The sequence below is a fragment of the Megalobrama amblycephala genome, linkage group LG14 (genome assembly GCF_018812025.1).
Source record: "Megalobrama amblycephala isolate DHTTF-2021 linkage group LG14, ASM1881202v1, whole genome shotgun sequence".
NCBI classification, from domain to species: Eukaryota; Metazoa; Chordata; class Actinopteri; order Cypriniformes; family Xenocyprididae; genus Megalobrama; species Megalobrama amblycephala.
Window position 1 is genome coordinate 33,188,857 of NC_063057.1, and position 18,842 is coordinate 33,207,698.

An 18,842-nucleotide genomic window follows, 5' to 3' on the forward strand; every position below is an offset into this window, starting at 1 on the left:
ATAAAATTATTAAAACTATTTGGAGAGAGAGATGTTTAATCTAACAAAATCTCAGTCTTCGTGTGATAGCAAAAACTAGGCCTAGACTACTTGTTCTGAGCAGGTGTCAATGAACAGGCTGTAAAACTGTTGTCTAAGTTCACACTCATGAAAAACTGATGCTGATTATCTGATTATCTAACAGCAGTCAAGTTGTCATTGTTTGTGTCAAACAAGTTGTGAATTTGTTGTAACATTAAAACAGTAGATCGTGACTTACTGCTCAGTGATGCTCAGAGCTCCAGTGGTTCCCTCTGTGGGTGAACGAGGATGATGGTGAACAATTCCAGGATATGCTTTTTTTTCATTGGTTGTTGCGTTAAATCTTACCCAGATACAATAGTGCTATTTTCTGATTGGCTATTGTGTAGCCTCTTTCTTTTTTTTTGATTGGCTGATAAGTGGCAGGTTCGAGATGCGCTTGATTCCTGCCCGGTTCCATAGAGAGAGCGGCGCAGCCAGATACATTGTGTGGCGGGAGTGCATGACAAAAGACCGAAATGAGTGACTGTCACGCTCAATGCGTGACTCTTGAGAGCCCTGCATTAAGAGCAGGAGGGTGAAAACTTTTTTTGAATTTGAAGATTAAGAAATATTGTACTTAGATGTTTCCCTGAAGACAAATTAAGTATCTTCTATTACTTCCAAAGGGCAGTACTAAAAAAAAAAAAAAGAAAATGTTCAAAAGTTTTCACCCCTGTCTTGTGTTACTAAATTGGTTTGTTTTGCTTCTTTGTTGCCTTACCTCAGATTTCACAATTTCCCAACACAAAAAAAAAAAAAAAAAAAAATCAGGAAAGCATGAGTAAGACTGATACGGTGAGAAGAAAAAAAAAATGCTTGGGAGTGTGTTTGTGTGCAATATTCATTTCCAAACTGAGGATGTTTACATCTCATCTCATCTTGAATCTGCTGAAATGTTCCTGTAAATATATTTCCTTTCCAGATGTGCATTTCCACAGTAACCTGCCACAGTCAGGGCTTGTTCTACACATTGTAGAGGAATTTTTTATTGCTTATCATTTATTCTCCTGATTTATGAATGGATGCAGTGATACTTGTTTTCTCTCTGTCTTGTGTATAATTTAAAACAGTGGAAAATTACTGCTAATGCTGTTCTCTTTTAAGAAACGCTTCTGAAACTAACAAAGGAAGTGAGCAAAGGTGCAAATGTGTTTGTCTTGACAGCTTGAACTTCAATAGGGCATCTGCTAAGTTTTAGACCTCTCTCTTTTTTTCAGTTTTTATGATCCTAATATGGTAACGTGTTCTGATTGGTTTGGGGTAACATGGAACAATAAGAGGTGTATATAAGACAGCCGCTCTGGGTGAGGGTGTTCTTCTCTCTAGAACTGTGTAGAAATCTTCTTTAAACAACCTTCTTGCATGAATAAAATCAACAAAGACATTTCCTGAGTGTTTGTTTCATTACATTCTCACCACTGAAGGAATAAAGAACTTTTCCACAACAATGAATAAGTCACTATGAAATTAAAATAAAAAAATTCTTATTTTTTATGGAATATTGCAGTATTTATGAATGATTTATCAATGCACATCACATTTAAAATTCACATGCCCCCATAATCTTTAATTAAAATAACTTCCCCTCCCTCTTGCAATGACTTCTCTTCTCTTCTCTGATGACGTGTTTACTGGAGCGAGAGTGGGACAACCTGTCAATAACATGATATTACAGCAATGGCCGAGTTTCTCTCGAATAAACATCACAAAAGGGAAGAAAGTCTATCACAACTTCTGTTTCATCTCAACTTTAAGGGTCTGATGTCACAGGTTTTTGTTTTCACACATTTGTTTTCACACAGTGAAGTCTGTTTGTCACTAGCTTTAAAAAGAAGACGAGTGCTGACTACATCTACAACGAACAAGATCATTTAATGTTTGACAGTTAAAGAGCAGAAATGTCTGATGGTATTTATGAAGATGTGATCAGGACTGAGTCTGAGAGAATGAACACAGACAGAATGGAGATGACAGTGGTAATCTATGAGAGTGCAGAAGAATATGTGAGAGATCATGACTTCAGGACAGAGACAAACACACACCAACCACTTCAGCGTACAGGTAATCACATTCATTACTTTGATCAAATCATCACACATGTCTGCACATGTTCAGTCATCTAATGTCAGACCTGTGCTGTTCAGAAGTGATTGTGTGAAGATCAGAAGAAGCTACAGTGTGTTTGGTTCAGCTTTGTGTTCTTCTGATGCTGGTTTATGATTTAATAACTAACCATCTGTATATGATTTAGGAGAGAGAAAAAAATGATTAAAAGGTTTACTCAGCCTGTGTGTTTCAGTTAGGATGGTCAGTCCGTTTCATCTGATGCCTTTTTTGTCTGAGGCCTAATTGTACGAGACCTGACACTGATGTTGTTTTTCCTGAGACTTGAAGCATTTTAGTCTGAGGCATGATGCTTTTTTGAAATATGACTCATTCTTAATAAGTCTGAGGATGTCCTAAAATGTACACCGTACCTGAGGCTTTCATAATAATGTTCATGAGAATGCTGCTCTATCTTTGTGTTGGTGTAGAAACAGAGAAACCACAGGCTTGACTTTACAGGCATAGTGCTGTTAGTTCATTCATTTGCCACAGAATGATTGTAAGATGTTTTGAAGATTTCAAAACAAAGAAACTTGAGGAAAAAGCTTAAAAGAACACAAAAACACTATTGAAAGTATCATAAAATATGACCATATGATCTGGGGTTGATTCATGTTCAAGCACAATTCAGTTACATTTTCTCATCAATTTTGATTTCACTGGATTAAGTAAAGTGACTTTTCTCTCATGTATAACTGTACTGTGCTAATTTAAACCCGGCTGCTGCATCTAACCACACTATCACAATAGTGCCCTTTAGGACGAGCTTTTCGTTATGCAAATTAATTTTCACAGACAGGATGTCACGTGCTCTTGTACTGTTACATACTTTGCCACATATTGGCCTCAACTACTAAAAGTAGAGTCTCAGATAGCAGAGGACTACAGAGTAGAAACACGTATAGCTTTCATCATTTCCATGACCAGGTGAACAAAAAAGCTTGTTTATGGCAGTATAAACACTGAACCAACAGAAACCACACAAGTACACATATGTAAGCAATAAGGTACGAGAGGCTGTGCTATGTATCAATGCAACTTTCATGAAGTAAACTTTCACTAAAAGCCTTGACCCTTTTGAACACTATCACTTGGGAATAAGGTTTCTAGTGTAGTGAACAGAGCACATTTTAGGGTCCAGTTTATGGCCAGGCCCCTCTCTGTCTGTAACAGCGGACAAAGGTTTGCTACAGTTTGATTGGATCTTGGTGAAATAACACAAACTGTCCAACGCCGTCAGATATAGATGTCAGGACAACATCCAGACACTCTTAGAGGCAAGAAGACGACCTTTTGTACCAGGAAGGACAGGACTTCTCATTGGTCCACATGCAGTTTCTACCCTTTACCCAGCTAGAGACTTTGTGCAAATGAGTTCTATAGGGGAAAGAAGGGTGGGCCACACTGTGTGTGTCCTTTGATGCCAGCAGCCAATCACAGCACTCAAATGGAGAAGTGCCAAATTGCAATCTCCTCCTCATCGGAAAGGGATAAAGGTACCCTTTCAACAGACACTCCTTGTTCTGAGTCTCCCATCAGATGAGACATAACAGATACACTGTTCTGAGTTTCTAGCCTGTGAAGGTGAGACTGTAACAGACACTAACAGAACATTCTAAGCCTCTGGTTCGTCCAGAGAGACAACAACAGATCCCATGATCTGAGTCTACAGTTTTTGAGGAAGTAACAGAGATGAACATGTTCTGAGCCTCCATCCTGTGAGGAAAGAGACATTAACAAACACTACGTTCAAAGTTTCTGTCCAGCAAGACAGTAACAACATCTGCAACAAGGTTAAGCTCAGGAGAGCAAACCTTCACTCCAAGGTACCTTCGTCTGCGTGTTCAGATTGTTAAGGACCTTCTGCACCTACACCAGGGCCTGAATTGGTCCTGGACTGGTGCCTTGAATTCAGAGAGGTGGGGAAGTGGTCCATATTTTACTTTGTGTCATTGGATGGGCGAAAGTAAAATCACTACACTTCCCTAACTTGCTGCACAGCAATAACCAGACAGACTCCAGACTATGCCTTTGAATATGCTTTAATCACAGCTGGAGGGCCTTGTATCAATCACAGAGAATCCCACCAGCAAAAGTAATTCAACAGTTTATATAGGATAGGAGCATGGTAAAGCGTTCTACAATATGATTGGTTCTTCATATGTCAAACCCTTCTGTTACTAGAGCAAAGCAAGATCTGCCCAAATCGTGTTTATTAGTTCGCTGGTTACTCAATATCATGAGTATTTTATTATATTTAGATTTAGTTGTCTAGCTATCCCTAAGTTTAATTTCCCCCTTTTCTTATATTTGGACATGATTCAGACACACACTGATTTAGGCCCAAGTTTTGAGGACATTTATTGTTAGTTAGTAGGGTCAATGCACATTAATAAACTTTACAGCAAATGTGCCAGAATTAGCCCAAAGGGCTATTTTTCATCTGCAGACCCTTGACAGAATGTTAAAAAGTCACCCTAAAACAAAGATATAACATCATTAAACACATATACATCATAAAAAAAAAAAAAAAAAAAGAATTAAAAAAAAAAAACCTATTAAAAAAAATAAAAAATAAAATAAAATATAAGGGAAGGAAGAGAAACAAAAGAAAAGGGGGAGAGAGAGAGAGAGAGAATAAAGAAAAAGAGAAAAAAGGAGAAGAGAAAAAAAGAGGAAAAAAAAAAAAAAAAAAAAAAAAAAACTAATAAGAAAGATGGCAACAGGAGAAGGCGACATAGCCAAGAGCAATTTATACAAAAAAGTCTATTTTGTCAAAAATACAATACTAATGTTGACAATGCTGATTTGTCAGTAACCATTTTTTAAGATGAAACTGAAAAGAACCAAAAGTATGTAATTTTCTAATAGTTGATGGGATGGAGTTCCATTCCCTTGCAGCTCTAACTGAAAATACAGACTGACTGAATTTGCATCGTTTGAGAGGTATAATACAGTCCCCTCTTTCCCCTCCCCTTGTCGATCGATGTGTGGTTGTTCTAATATTCACAAACTGTTTTAATGGTGAAGTCAAACTGTGTATAGTCTTAAACAGTAAACAAATATGCACATATTTAATCAAGTTATCCCAGCTTAGCAAATTGTATTTTTTTAATATTAAACAATGATGAAACTGAACTGATTTCTGATCAAGAGTTTTTAGTGTTTGTTTATACAATGACTCCAGAGGTTTCAAAGTAGTTATACTAGCTTGCCACCAAGTGGTAAGACAATAAGTAATATGCGAAATGATCATAGAATGCACATACATCAGAGCAGACTCAGATGACATATAACAGCGAATAAATCTAAAATTTGATAGACTAAATCTGACCCGGTTGCATACCTTTTTAACTTGAGCCTTAAATGAAAGTTTAGAATCAATCAGAACACCAAGGTACTTATATTCGGATACAACTTGTAATCTTTCTCCTGATACAAAAACATCTGGTACTACATTATAACTATTAGTTTTGGTAAAGAACATACTCATTGTTTTAGAGATATTTAACTGTAAACAGCATTGTTCTAGCCAAGATGTGACATGAACCAGTGATTCCGTAAGTTCATTTGCAACTTGTGACACACTACTTCCATGTATATAAATTACAGTGTCATCCGCATACATTTGAATATTAATGTTAGGACAGACGGACGGAAGATCATTGATGTACAACGTAAAAAGTAAAGGACCCAGAATAGATCCTTGTGGAACACCAGTGTATAGACTTAAAGGAGCTGACTTATAATTCTGTATACTAACATGCTGTGTTCGACCTGACAGATATGATTCAATCCAACTTAAAGTATGTTGAGAGAAGTTAAAATCTAATAATTTAGACAACAGAATTCTGTGGTTTACCGTGTCAAAGGCCTTCCTGAGGTCAAGAAATACAGCCCCCACAACCCCTCCTTTATCTAATAAAGACTTGACTTTTTCAGTGAAGTAGCAATTTGCCATCTCAGTTGAATAGTTTGCTCTGAAACCAAACTGCATTGGATGTAAAGCACAAGAATTATTCAAATGATTAGTGATTTGTGTAGCCACCAATTTCTCTGCAACCTTTGAAACTATGGGTAAAATACTAATAGGTCTATAATTATTCGCAGAGTGAGGATCGCCACTTTTGAATAAGGGCACAACAACAGATGACTTCCAAGCACGAGGAAACATCCCCTGAGAAACTGAAAGATTAATAATTTTAGTGATGGGATTAACTAATGACTCACAAAGCTCTTTAAGCAGTACCACATCCATACCAAATATATCCTTTGCTCTGGATTGTTTAAGAGATGTAATTGTTCTTCTAACGTCTAATTCAGAGACTGGCCTTAAAGTAAGGGCTTGTTCCACTGTATTAACTGGATAGACTTCTGTATACTTGGGAGAAAAACTTTGTGCAATTGTGACTACCGAGTCAACAAAGTGATAATTAAGTGCTTCGGCTACAGCAGCTGGATTGTTAGTCAGCTTCCCATCTACCATTAATTCAATTGATGACCTATCTTTTCTTTTGTCTCCTATTAAATAGTTCAACTGATTCCAGATCGTTTTAGAATTACCTCTTGCCTCTTCAATTATTCTAAGGAAAAAATCAGCCTTTGCTCTTCTCAGGGTCTTTACCACCTTATTCCGTAACGTGACAAAATGTTGTCTATCATGACTTAACTTTGATCTATTTGCAGTTTTTAAAGCACGATCACGTTTTTTCATTAGTTCTAAAATATCTGAATTCATCCAGGGGACAGTATGTTTTTATTTTTAGGATTAATTTTACAACTGTAATCTTTAATAGTACTCTCTAATTTTTTAGAAAATATTTGACTATCATCCTCCTGATCTTTTCCAGTTAATAAATCATCCCATTTAATCTGATGAACCGCCGTTCTAAAATCGTCTAATTTACGTTTTGGAATGCCATAAAAATCATACTTCCTTGAGAATGGATTGAATCTCTTACTAGATAATTTTCTGGCAACCAAAATCAAATTATGGTCAGAAAGGCCTGTTAACATGTTAAAAGTTTTTAAAATTCTCTCTGCTCGATTGCTAAAAATCAAATCAATTTGAGACCTTGTTGAATTAGTTATTCTTGTGGGCCCATTAATCATTTGCTTCAGATCGAAATGATCAGTTATCTGTTTGAGTTTATTTCTAACCGTTTTATCATCCCAATTAATATTAAAGTCTCCCATAATAATGACTTCTTTGTTAAAATCACACTGTTTTAGTAATTGTTTCAGGTTTTCATAAAAACTGATTTTTGAAGATGGTGGACGATAAATTACAATTACTACAAAAGACATCTGTGATGATAGTATAAGATTCAAACCAATACATTCCAAATCTATGCCATTTGCCCAAGCGATTTCATTACACTGGATGCCAGTTTTCACATAAATCATGACTCCACCCCCTTTAGAACCAACTCTATCTTTCCTATATAGTTTAAAACCAGGCACTTCCAATGCCGCAGATGGAGAATTCTCATTAAGCCATGTTTCAGATAAACAAAGAAAATCTAAATTAGAATCTAATAAAAGATGATGAATTTGATCACTTTTTGATATAATGCTTCGTATATTTAAATGACCACCTAAGAGACCCTTTGGCTTGAATTTAGGATCCCAAATTGTTCGTGATTGATTTACTGTCTGAAAGAACCCCCACTTCCTATTTTTTAAAATACCTTGATTTACAGATTTCCTTTTTACATTTTGCATAGACTTTGCAGACACTTGTGAAGTACCTAAATCAGAGTTCACAGAAATGAAACTGGTCGGTGACTCGATCGGCGCAGAAATCCCTTCATTCACCAAGGGTTTCGTGATGTTGAAGCTTGTCTGAAAATCCATGTCACTCCCGTTCGCCGCATGATGACACAGGCCTGCCTCAGATGCCAACAACCCCACATGGACACGCCGGTTTCATTTAGGTTTCAAAAGCATATAAATGTTATTCCTGCAAGGAAAAAGAATGTTAGTTATGATTAATTTAAAAATTCCATCACAGTAGCGAAGACTTTTACATTGAAAAGATTGAATTTTTGTGAACACGGAATAAGACAGAACTGACAATTGCTTTGACTAGCGCTGTCAGTCACGGGAAAACCCCTTAACTGTTAAAAGGACAAGATAATACATCAAACATTTAAACAGATTATTTATTATGATCATAGGACTGACCTGAAGGAAAATCCGAATGCAGGTAATAAACTTGCTCACTTGATCTCTTTCTCACAACGCTCTTCTACAGAATACAGTAAGCTTCAATGAACAATATCAGCTGAGAACAAACAGTTTGCGTTGCTAAGGGTGTTGTGTAGTGATACCTAGAACCATTGGGTGAAGCGGTCATAGCCATGTTTTATTGTGATTAAAACACACCTATTGACCAATCAGAATCAAGGACAGGAACTAACCTTTTTATAAAACATAAACATACAATAAGGAATTGAGAAAACATTCATCTTGATATCTGTCATTTTCAGGAAGTGATTGTGTGAAGATCAGAAGCTCCAGAGCAGCTGCAGTGTGTTTGGTGCTGCTGTGTGTTCTTCTGCTGACTGCAGTCATAGTGCTGTGTGTCACGTTCACTCTAGAGAGACAACACTTAATATCCAAGAATGAAAACCTGACCAATGAGAGAGACCAGCTACTAACTAACATTACCAACCTATCAGAAGAGAGAGATGGGCTGAAAATAAAGAACAAAAACCTGACCAATGAGAGAGACCAGCTAAAATTGGAGAAAAATTATCTTCAAATGAGTCTTGGTAAACTGGGTGAGTTTCTTTTGTCATTTTAGTAGTTGCTACAGAGCAGGAATATAATCTGGTTAGTATTCATAGGTGTTTGAATGTCAAGTGTAAAGGTGATGATACACGGGGCAACTTTTTGAGCAATGTTGCCGGGCAATGTTGCCGAGCAACGTTGCTTGGGCACTTTCCCACTGAGAATGAGCAACAAATATATATCTGGATACGTTAGATCGGTCGTGGGCAATTTTTTGAGATCCTCCAATCAGAATGTTAGCAGCCGATCACGTGACCGGTTCGAAGATTTCAGAAAAAATTCAAACAAGATGGCGGCCTCTCAGCGGCAGTGGAGCGGAGAAAAGGAGTGTGAACTTTTATCTTTTTACGCTAGTAAGTTGTCATGGGTCAACCCAAAACAGGGAATTTACCTCATATATTGCTTAAAATACCAACAACTATCCGAAAGTAATGTGTGTATGCTGTAATGAAGCTATTGAATGATTTCAGTTAAATACTAAAAAGACTGAATTTTTCAACGTCTGTAGTAGCGTAGGCTGTAGGGCGTTTGACATTTGAATAGCTTTTGATGCGATCGACGCGGGTTCGAATCCGCCTTTTGCCGAACTCACTCTTCTCCCTTTTCCTGTCACAAATCAGATCGGAAAGGCATTTATTTTTAATAAAAATGAAGAAAATATTTGAAAAGTTGAAATAAAGTGCCTAACAAGTGTTCATAATAAAGTATTTATTGAGTTGGCAATAGATTTGCTCCTCTCTGATTAGTTGCTGCCAACTGTCTGTTGCCCTAATTAGTTGCCCTGTGTCTCATCAGGTTGCCCGTTGACGGCAACATTGCCCAGCAACATTGCTCAAAAAGTTGCCCCGTGTATCATCACCTTAATTCTAGTACACATATTCACAGCATGGAAAGAGTCTATAGTACAAAATAAATTCAGTAACACTTTATTTCAATTGTTCACTTTACACTTTCTACTGACTACAAGTAACTTTACAACTACATGTCAGTTTATTCTACTAATCCAGACCCTAACCCTAAACTAACAGTCTACTGATACTCTAATGAGAGTTCAATACAATCCCTATGAATACTATTGAGATTGTGTTCATAACTGACACTTGTTAAGTGATGTGTTTGGGTTAAGTGGCTTATTTTAAGGATGTTTTCACACCTAGTTCATTTGAGCCCTCCAAACCCTTGCGGTTCAGTGTGTATATGTGAACAAACTAAGTGATCTCAAAAGAGATAGATACCACCAACTAACACTAAACTCACAGATGAATGAGAAGTTAAAAAGACTGAAAAAAGTGTTAATAGTTGAACTGGTTTACAGATGGATGGATTTACTATCAATCCAGTCTTTACTTCATTTCCTCTGAGAAGAAGAACTGGATTGAGAGCAGAAGATACTGTACAGAGAGAGGAGCAGATCTGATCATCATAAACAACAGAGAGGAACAAGTGAGTGAAAGATTGAAAGTCTGTTTAGCTTATAACCCTAAATGATGAAATGCATTTATGTGTTGTCATTCTTAGGAATTTGTCAGTAACAGTTTTGATGGTTTCTGGATTGGTCTGACTGACAGTGTTGTGGAGGGCAGATGGGAATGGGTTGATGGCACCAACATGACCTCTGGGTGAGAAATCACTGAATTGAACTGATTATTCTCTAATAAATGATCATATCTCACAGTAAGTATCATATCACACAGAAAGCAGCACTGAACATCTAATGCTGATCTGTTCTTTCAGGTTCTGGAGGTCTGGAGAGCCTAATAATAACAATGATGAAGACTGTGCTTTGACTTCTTTAACAGGATGGAATGATTATCCATGTTATGGAACATTAAAATGGATCTGTGAGAAGATTATTTTAAATGACACATTTCAATAAATATGTGAGCATAATGCATTATGAACACACAAGCAACTCATAATAATGTAATAAAGCAAAATGTAATTGCTGCACATAATGTAATGAGTGTTACATTACTAATAACTTAACTTTTTTTTTTACAAAATTTTAAACCAGCTACAAAATGCCTCAGATTTAAATATTCATGAAATTATTACTAATTCTACTGTACATTACTACATGCACATAACCCAAATCATCAGTATAACAACCTGTGAAGAACTAAGATTGTTTACCTCAGGAAGATTTGGCCAATAGTGACTTTAGTTAAGTCCATTTCCATATTCCCCACTCTTCTTAAAATGCTTAATGCCAATGGCCTCCAGACAAGTGAGTGAGGTCCCATTAAAAGTTTCTGTATGTATTGGAGACGGTAAGTGGCTCTTCTGCTTGCAAGATTTACTAATCCTTGCCCTCCTTCTTCCTTGGGCAAATACAGTATGCTTTGAGGAGTCCAATGATAATTGTCCCAAAAAAAGTTCACCAGTTCTCTTTGAATATTTACAAGGAGTCCATTTGGAGGGTCTACACAAGCAAATTTATGCCATAATGAAGACGCCACAAGATTATTAATTACAAGAATACGCCCTCTATAAGACATTTGAGGGAGTAACCATTTCCATTTTTCCAATTGACCTTTTATTTTCTCAGATAGACCTTCCCAATTTTTCTTTATGAAGCTTTCATTTCCCAGATAGATACCAAGATATTTTAACCCTCCATTTTTCCAAAGCAATTTTCCAGGTAAAGTGGGAAGATCTCCACTCCAGTTTCCCACTAATATAGCTTCACTTTTCCCCCAATTGACTTTAGCAGATGAAAATGCATTTAAAATCATTAACATTTTTTTCTAACTTATTAATGTCATCTCTTCCATTTACAATACAATAACATCATCAGCATAGGCGGAAAGATATAAAGGGTTATTACAAGCAGGGAAAACCAGACCTTTCAAATGAACTCGTAACTTTTGAAGTAAAGGTTCAATGGCTAGGGAATACAACATACCAGACATGGCACATCCCTGCCTAACTCCCCTCTGAACTTTGAACAGAGCTCTCAAACCACTATTAATCTTAAGAACACTCTCAATGTTACAGTACATAGCCTTAATCATTGATATAAAAAAAGGACTAAAACCAAAAGCCTCTAAAGTGTTCCATAAAAACAGATGTTCAACTCTATCGAAAGCTTTCTCTTGATCAAGAGTAAGCAGACCAAAGTTAATTCCAAAGAGTTTAGAAGTATCAAAAACATCTCTAATTAAAGCAATATTATCGAAAATAGACCTGTTAGGAATGCAATAAGACTGATCAGAATGAATCAACTGGCTTAAAACTTTACTAAGTCTTATAGCCAAAGCTTTAGACAAAATTTTATGTTCTGAACATAACAATGAAACAGGGCGCCAATTGCTGATATACTGAAGATCACCTTTTTTAGGTAACAACGTAATAACTGCTCTTCTGCAGCTCAGTGGCAATAGTCCTCTTTCCAGACTGTCATTAAAAACTTCCAGCAAATCCTCTCCTATGACGGGCCATAGAGTTTTATAGAACTCCACTGTTAGCCCGTCAATTCCTGGAGATTTACCATTCTCCATGCTCATCATGGCAGTATACAGCTCTTGCAATGACAAAGTCTGTTGTAGTTCATTGTTGGACTCTTTATAAAGGTCAGAATAAAAATCTACAGCACAGCTAAGAATATCAGCAGGCTCAGTAAACTCTTGTCCTGTAGCCGACCGTAAAAATGAATAATTTTACTTTGACTTTTCATTTCCAAATTAAAAAAGAATTTCGAAGGAGCATCCATTTGGGCTACAGTTTGAAATCGTGAGCGAACTAAAGCTCCTTGTGCTGTAACTTCCAACAGGTCTATTAACATTGTTTTTTTTTTCTTCAATTCATCAATATGCGTTTTATTTTTTGTAGATGTTATTCCATCCTGTAAAGTAACAATTTCCATTTCTAAAATCTTCATTGACTGGGCTATATCTCGAGTAACATTCAGAGTGTACTTTTGACAAAAATCTTTTATAATAACTTTACCACAATCCCACCATTGCTGCAATGAAGCATAAAAATGTTTTTGCTGCTTAAAAGTCTTCCAAAAATAACTAAAATTATCTATACATTTTTAATTTTTTATAATAATTCATATAGTTTTATGAATTATTATTATGCACATACCGACCCAAGGGGGAATTAACCATATATGGTGAATTAACTACAACGAATTATAATCAATCACATATATGGTTAGTTCTGTTTTAATAATTATGTAGAGAACTACCGGTCCGTCCAGCAAACCGGTAAGTTATCCACAGACTTTTACGACAGAAATGTTATACTCTGGCCACGAGGATAAATTTCTAGAATAGCATCCAAACGTAAAGCAAGGATATTAGAATCAGAACGTTAAAGTGACTCGGTTGTTGTTGAATGAGCAAGTGAACAAAAGCGTGGATATGATATGTTTAATATACAGAACGGGTAATACAAAGGTTATACGGATAAATGTACACAAGTAGATACAGATACATACAAGTGAAAGTAAAGGCAGAAAAGAGCGAGATGATCAAAGAATGGCCAATTCCAACAGTTAACCTTAAAGAGCCAGCAAGGAAACCCAGTATTTAAAATCTTAACAAATACTTGCATATAGGTTCGTTGTAGTGCTTCGAGTTTCGGAGCGCTCAGTGTGGTGGTTGGTCCTTCAGGAGGTGATTTTCAGCGAAGTTCCAAACAAAGGCTTAACTGGAAGTAAGTAAACTATTTTAATAAAATAAGAGGGATAATAAAAAATGCATGTTAGTTTTTGTTTAGTACTGTCCTGAGTAAGATATTTTACATAAAAGATGTTTGCATTTAGTTCACAAGACAAAATAATAGCTGAATTTATTAAAATAACCCCATTCATAAGTATGTGAACCATTGATTCTCAATACTGTGTGTGGTCACCTGATGATCCATGACTGTTTTTGTGTTTTGTGATGGTTGTTCATGAGTCTCTTGTTTGTTCTGAGCAGTTAAACTGAGCTCTGTTCTTCAGAAAAATCCTCCAGCTCCTGCAGATTCATCAGTTTTCAAGCATTTTTGCAAATTTGAACCCTTTCCAGCAGTGAATGTAGGATTTTGAGATCTGTGTTTTCACACTGAGGACAACTGAGGGACTCAAACTCAACTATTAAAAAAGGTTCAAACATTCACTGATGCTCCAGAAGGAAACATGATGCATTAAGAGTCGGGGGGTGAAACCTGCAAGTCCTTTGTTCATCTTCGAAACACAAATGAAGATTTTTTTGATGACAGAATGCAGTCAGATTTCTTTCCACAGATTGACCTTTGCAAATTGAAACTTTGACACTTCAAAAAGTTCATAAAGAGAAAACTAATCCATATGAATTGAGTGGAAGCTCAAACGTGCTGTGTAACCAAAAAGTTTCATTCTTGTGTGTTATGCAGCATGTTTGAGCTTCTGGAAGAGGTTTATTCTTGTGTATTCATACTTATTTATATCGTTGTTTATTGTTACATTATTATTATTATTATTATTATATAGAATAATGTACATTTAGCCATTGTCACAGAACAAACTACAGGCTGTTAAATGATTGAATCTGATTGGTTGACGAATGTTCTAAGGTGTGCAATTATTTTCAGGGAAATGCACGGCTAAAGTAGTTCCAGGCATTACAGCTCCATATCACTTTGTGTAGATAACTGTAATAGTATACAGTACCTATATAGCACACAGGCCTAACAACAACAAAATGACAGACAATGAAAATTTCATGAAAAGACATGAAAATTTAAACTGGGCAACAGCAGTATTGGATAGTCCAGATGAAAATCATCATCCCTCCTTTCTGTTCACCTGCACTCACTTCACAATCACCACACCATAGACTGTAAAAAAAGATGGACGCTGTGATGCCGCTTCCTTCCATTGTATTGAACTGAAGCCAAAACGGACACCGATGGGCGCTGACACGTTACGCAAAAACGTCAACAAAAAAAAAGTTTGGAACTGGGCATGCCAGAAAGACTCGTCATGGAGCCCGGAGGCAATCGCAGTATCAAACTTCCACCCAGACGCTGCGTCATCATTGATATATTTTAAATAGGTTATATATAAATTATACTAATTTAAAATTCTACCTATAAAATAATAGGCTATTCTGTTTCTAGAGCAATAATATTTTTGAAACAGCAAATTCAGTAGATTAACTCAATATAATATGCCTCTAGAAACTCTAAAATGTCAGAAACGGTCCTGCCATTTTAAATAAAATGTTTAAACTAACGTTACAGGAGATCGATTGCTGTAGACAGTGCTCTATATTTAATTAGAGTAGGCTATCATTAGTTTTTTCCTGCTAATTATTATTTTATACCCATAAAAATAATTATAACTGCCAGATAACGATCACCTGCTTTTTTTCCATCATGGCTAACGTTAGGCGTGTTATCTTAACTAATAACGTTTATTAATTAGCTTATGAAGTCCACATTTAACGTTACCGAGAAAAGCTCAGTCAGCTCCTGTAGGTCGGTTAGTACAGTTTTACTGCTGAACAGCTCATTTTGTCGGTGTGAAATAACACAGAAACTGAAAATTAATAGTTATTTATTTATCTTCAATCTCCCCTCGAAGCCCCGACAGTCCTCAGACAAGCTGTCAATCAACTGTCAATCATGACGACACGCCCCGTTTCTATAGCACCAAATTGCTAGCTAAAATCAAACTTATCACAAAAACGAACAACTGAATATAAATCAGCATGATAACAACTACCTTAAGTGACCAAAACCATCTTTCGGAAAATTTTATCTGAAGCAGAATTTATTTTTATGTTGTAACTTAAGTCTCGTTCGTCTGCATTGAGCGGGTGGGGATTATGACCTGTACTGCATCCAGCCTCCAGGGGGCGATCAAAGAGCCCGCAGCTTCACTTTTCAGGACGTATGAGGCACACCCGCACCACACCTGTTTAGGAGCACCTTTCATTTATTTCACCCTTAATAAGCAATCATCCTCCATATCACAGTGTCTAGTCTTGTTGTTGTTACCTTGTGCTACAACTTACCTGGCTACCTACCTGAGAGCATCATCAGTCTTCACTCTTCAACCTGCAAACCAAGAAAGACTGTCTCAAACTAGCACTGAGTGCGCTGCCATAAACACTGCCATCACTATGGAAATAAGATCACTACACAAATAAAACTGTCACCTTCTGCATAACCTTCTGTCAGGAAAATGAGCTGAACCAGCACTGTGGTGAACAGCACATTCCAGGGCCTGGTTTATGGTCGGGCCTCTCTCTGTCCGTAACAGTGGACAATTTGATTGGATCTTGGTTGACTAACACAAACAAACTGTCCTATGCCATCAGATAAAGATGCTAGGACAACAGCCAGACCCCTTTAAAGCCATGGATATACTGCACAATTTTAGCAATCCTATAAGATCATTACTTTATCACACTGTGTGACATGGATCTACTAAACTTGGGTACAACATGCATGTAAACTGTATGATGATGACACCTATTGACTCGTAGGCTACGATGCAAGTTTCTATAGAAGAATAAAACGTCATCAGCATGCGCTAGTGGTTAACAAAAAGACCATGTTGAATCACATGTTGGCAGTTGTAGTTTTTATGTGTGCTGAAAAAAAGGAAGCGGCGAAAGAAGAAGGGAAAAGAGCTTGAGGTAAGCAGTTTTAAGTTTTAGTGCCATGTCGCATTGATTTCATGTCGCATTTTTAGTGGCTGGTCAGTAGATCTAGGTCGTAGCAGCAAACACACTGTGCGTTGATCATGCTGAATTTCTGACACTGTCAGAAAATGATCATAGGCTACCTTTGGTCGCAAGACTAGGAAAACGGCCGTCTTTGAACCTCTCTCACTGTACGACATAGGACCACCGATTAAGAGCCATGATCACAGAAATTGCCACAATTATTTCACGATGGCAATCTTTCGATTTTCGTCGGTAAATGTACTCCTTTCAACAGACTTTCCTTGTTCTTGGTCTCTGGTTTATCCAGTGAGACATTAACAGATTCAACTTCTGGGTCTTCTGTTTATTCCATGAATCATTAACAGACAGATACAATCACGTTCTGAGTCTCTGGCCTGTTACAGGTAAGGCAGCCACAGATAAACCGCACCGTTCTGAGCCTCTGGTTTGTCCAGAATAACAACAATGATCTGATTCCATGATCTGAGTCTACCAATAGGAAAGAATTGATTGCCAAGTGGTTGCTTTTCCTAAGCTCATGAGACTTAGTTGTGATTCTCATATATACCTCATTTTAGTATCAACAGTTTCAAATGTTTCTTCTAACATTCCTTAGGAGAAATAAGAGTAGACAGAAATGAGACATGAGAAATATCTGAGAGAAAAAGTGTCAAAACTGAGAGAGTGATGGAAGAAAGATAGAACATCTCTTTATTGTCTTGCTGCAGTCTCTTTCAAGACTCCATTATAGGAATATTTTATTGCTCAGAGGTTGCTATTTCTAAGCTCATGAGACTTAGTTGTGATTCTCATTCATCTCTCATTGTAGTATCAACACTGTCTCAGATGTTTCTCCTAAAATTCCTTAGGAGAAATAAAAGTAGACAACTGAGACATGAGAAAGTTCTGAGAGAAAGGAGTCCAAAATGAGTAACGAGAGATCTCTTTATTGTAAAAATATCTTCAGAGGTTCCTTTTTTTTAATGACACAGGGTTTTTTCACCTTTAATGGACAGGATTGTAGGATGAGACAATGGGAGAGGTCAGAAGAAAACAGGAGCAGGAAAGTAGCTTTAGCTGGGACTCGAACTCATGCTGTCTGAGGTGCTGATGTTCCTTAATGTTGATGTGTTGCCCTCAAGGCTATGGTTCTGACAGAGTTTTCTCTAAGCTCAGGATACAAGGACTGATTATTCTCTTATGTTTCATTTAGGTTTCCGCTTTGTCTTCTTGTGCCAGTTGCATAAACTTAACAGAGTTGCATATTAACTTAAGAACTAGTTTGACTAAGTAGCAGTTAACCAAAGGGCAAGGAGGGAACTGGCAAACGTACAACAATACTTTGATAAATAAACAAACATAAAATGAAAGTAAAAGCGGCAGTCCCTCACGAATGACTGCCACACACTAGGGCTGCATGATATATCATTTTGGCATCAATATTGCGAAGTGTCTATCACGGATGCGTGATGTCTAGTGGGGATCGGTAATCCGTACGGAGCACAGTTCAAAACGCACGTGAATCTCGGATTAATTGCCAAGTTTGACCATCATACAATATAAGTTTATCATTTGAAAGTGTTTTACAGTAGGTCCTGCCAGTTTTAACCAGCAAGTGATTTTAAACTATTTGAGTGCATGCAGACACAAAAGAGAACTCAATTCTGAATGTGCGGCTGTTTTCTGGTTGGACACACACAGAGTCAGGTAGATGCACATGAACACCGAATGCCGTTCTCTTCCACATCTATTTGTGCCTGAACGGCCACATACATGCAAAAAAGTAGTAAAAATGCACGTAAAACATTGAATATCCTCGTGAACACAGTTGCTTATGGCTTAAGTCAGTGGTTCCCAAACTGGGGTATGCATACCCCTGGGGGTACATGAGGTGACAGAAGGGGGTAGGCGAACAAAATGCTGAGTTTTGCCGTTCATTAAATTCTTCCCGACCATAAAATTACATTAAAACCGAGCATGTATTTCTAAACAGACACAGTTTACAGTCAAAACTGTCTGCATCCATCCATATAGATTGCGTGCAGAGTCTGCTACCTTAGCAAATCGTGCTACTTTACTGCCATTCTCGACAATGTACCTGTAGATTTAGCACTTACTAGCATCAAGAACAAATAGCCTGGCACAGAAGGTGCATAAAGATCAATTTAAGATTTCCACAGCAAAGCAAAGCCACAGCAGAACGTCTCGGGTTACGAGTGTAACCCCTGTTCC

General features: G+C 37.1%; 1 protein-coding gene across 1 annotated transcript; it reads left to right on the forward strand.

The window, feature by feature from the left end:
* The first annotated feature begins 1,178 nt into the window (after positions 1–1,178).
* Positions 1,179–10,720, forward strand: LOC125246081 (C-type lectin domain family 4 member F-like). The gene is made up of 4 exons (XM_048156926.1): positions 1,179–2,124; positions 8,661–8,954; positions 10,280–10,407; positions 10,483–10,720. The coding sequence occupies exons 1-4, from the start codon at positions 1,962–1,964 to the stop codon at positions 10,585–10,587; spliced, it is 690 nt and encodes a 229-aa protein (XP_048012883.1). The 5' UTR covers positions 1,179–1,961; the 3' UTR covers positions 10,588–10,720.
* The last annotated feature ends 8,122 nt before the right edge of the window (positions 10,721–18,842 follow it).

Excerpts from the sequence above, each read along its gene's own strand:
- LOC125246081 (XM_048156926.1), top strand. The coding sequence starts at position 1,962 with ATGTCTGATGGTATTTATGAAGATGTGATCAGGACTGAGTCTGAGAGA. Across the intron at positions 2,125-8,660 it reads CCAACCACTTCAGCGTACAG|GAAGTGATTGTGTGAAGATC; the intron begins GTAATCACATTC and ends TGTCATTTTCAG. Across the intron at positions 8,955-10,279 it reads AATGAGTCTTGGTAAACTGG|ATGGATGGATTTACTATCAA; the intron begins GTGAGTTTCTTT and ends ACTGGTTTACAG.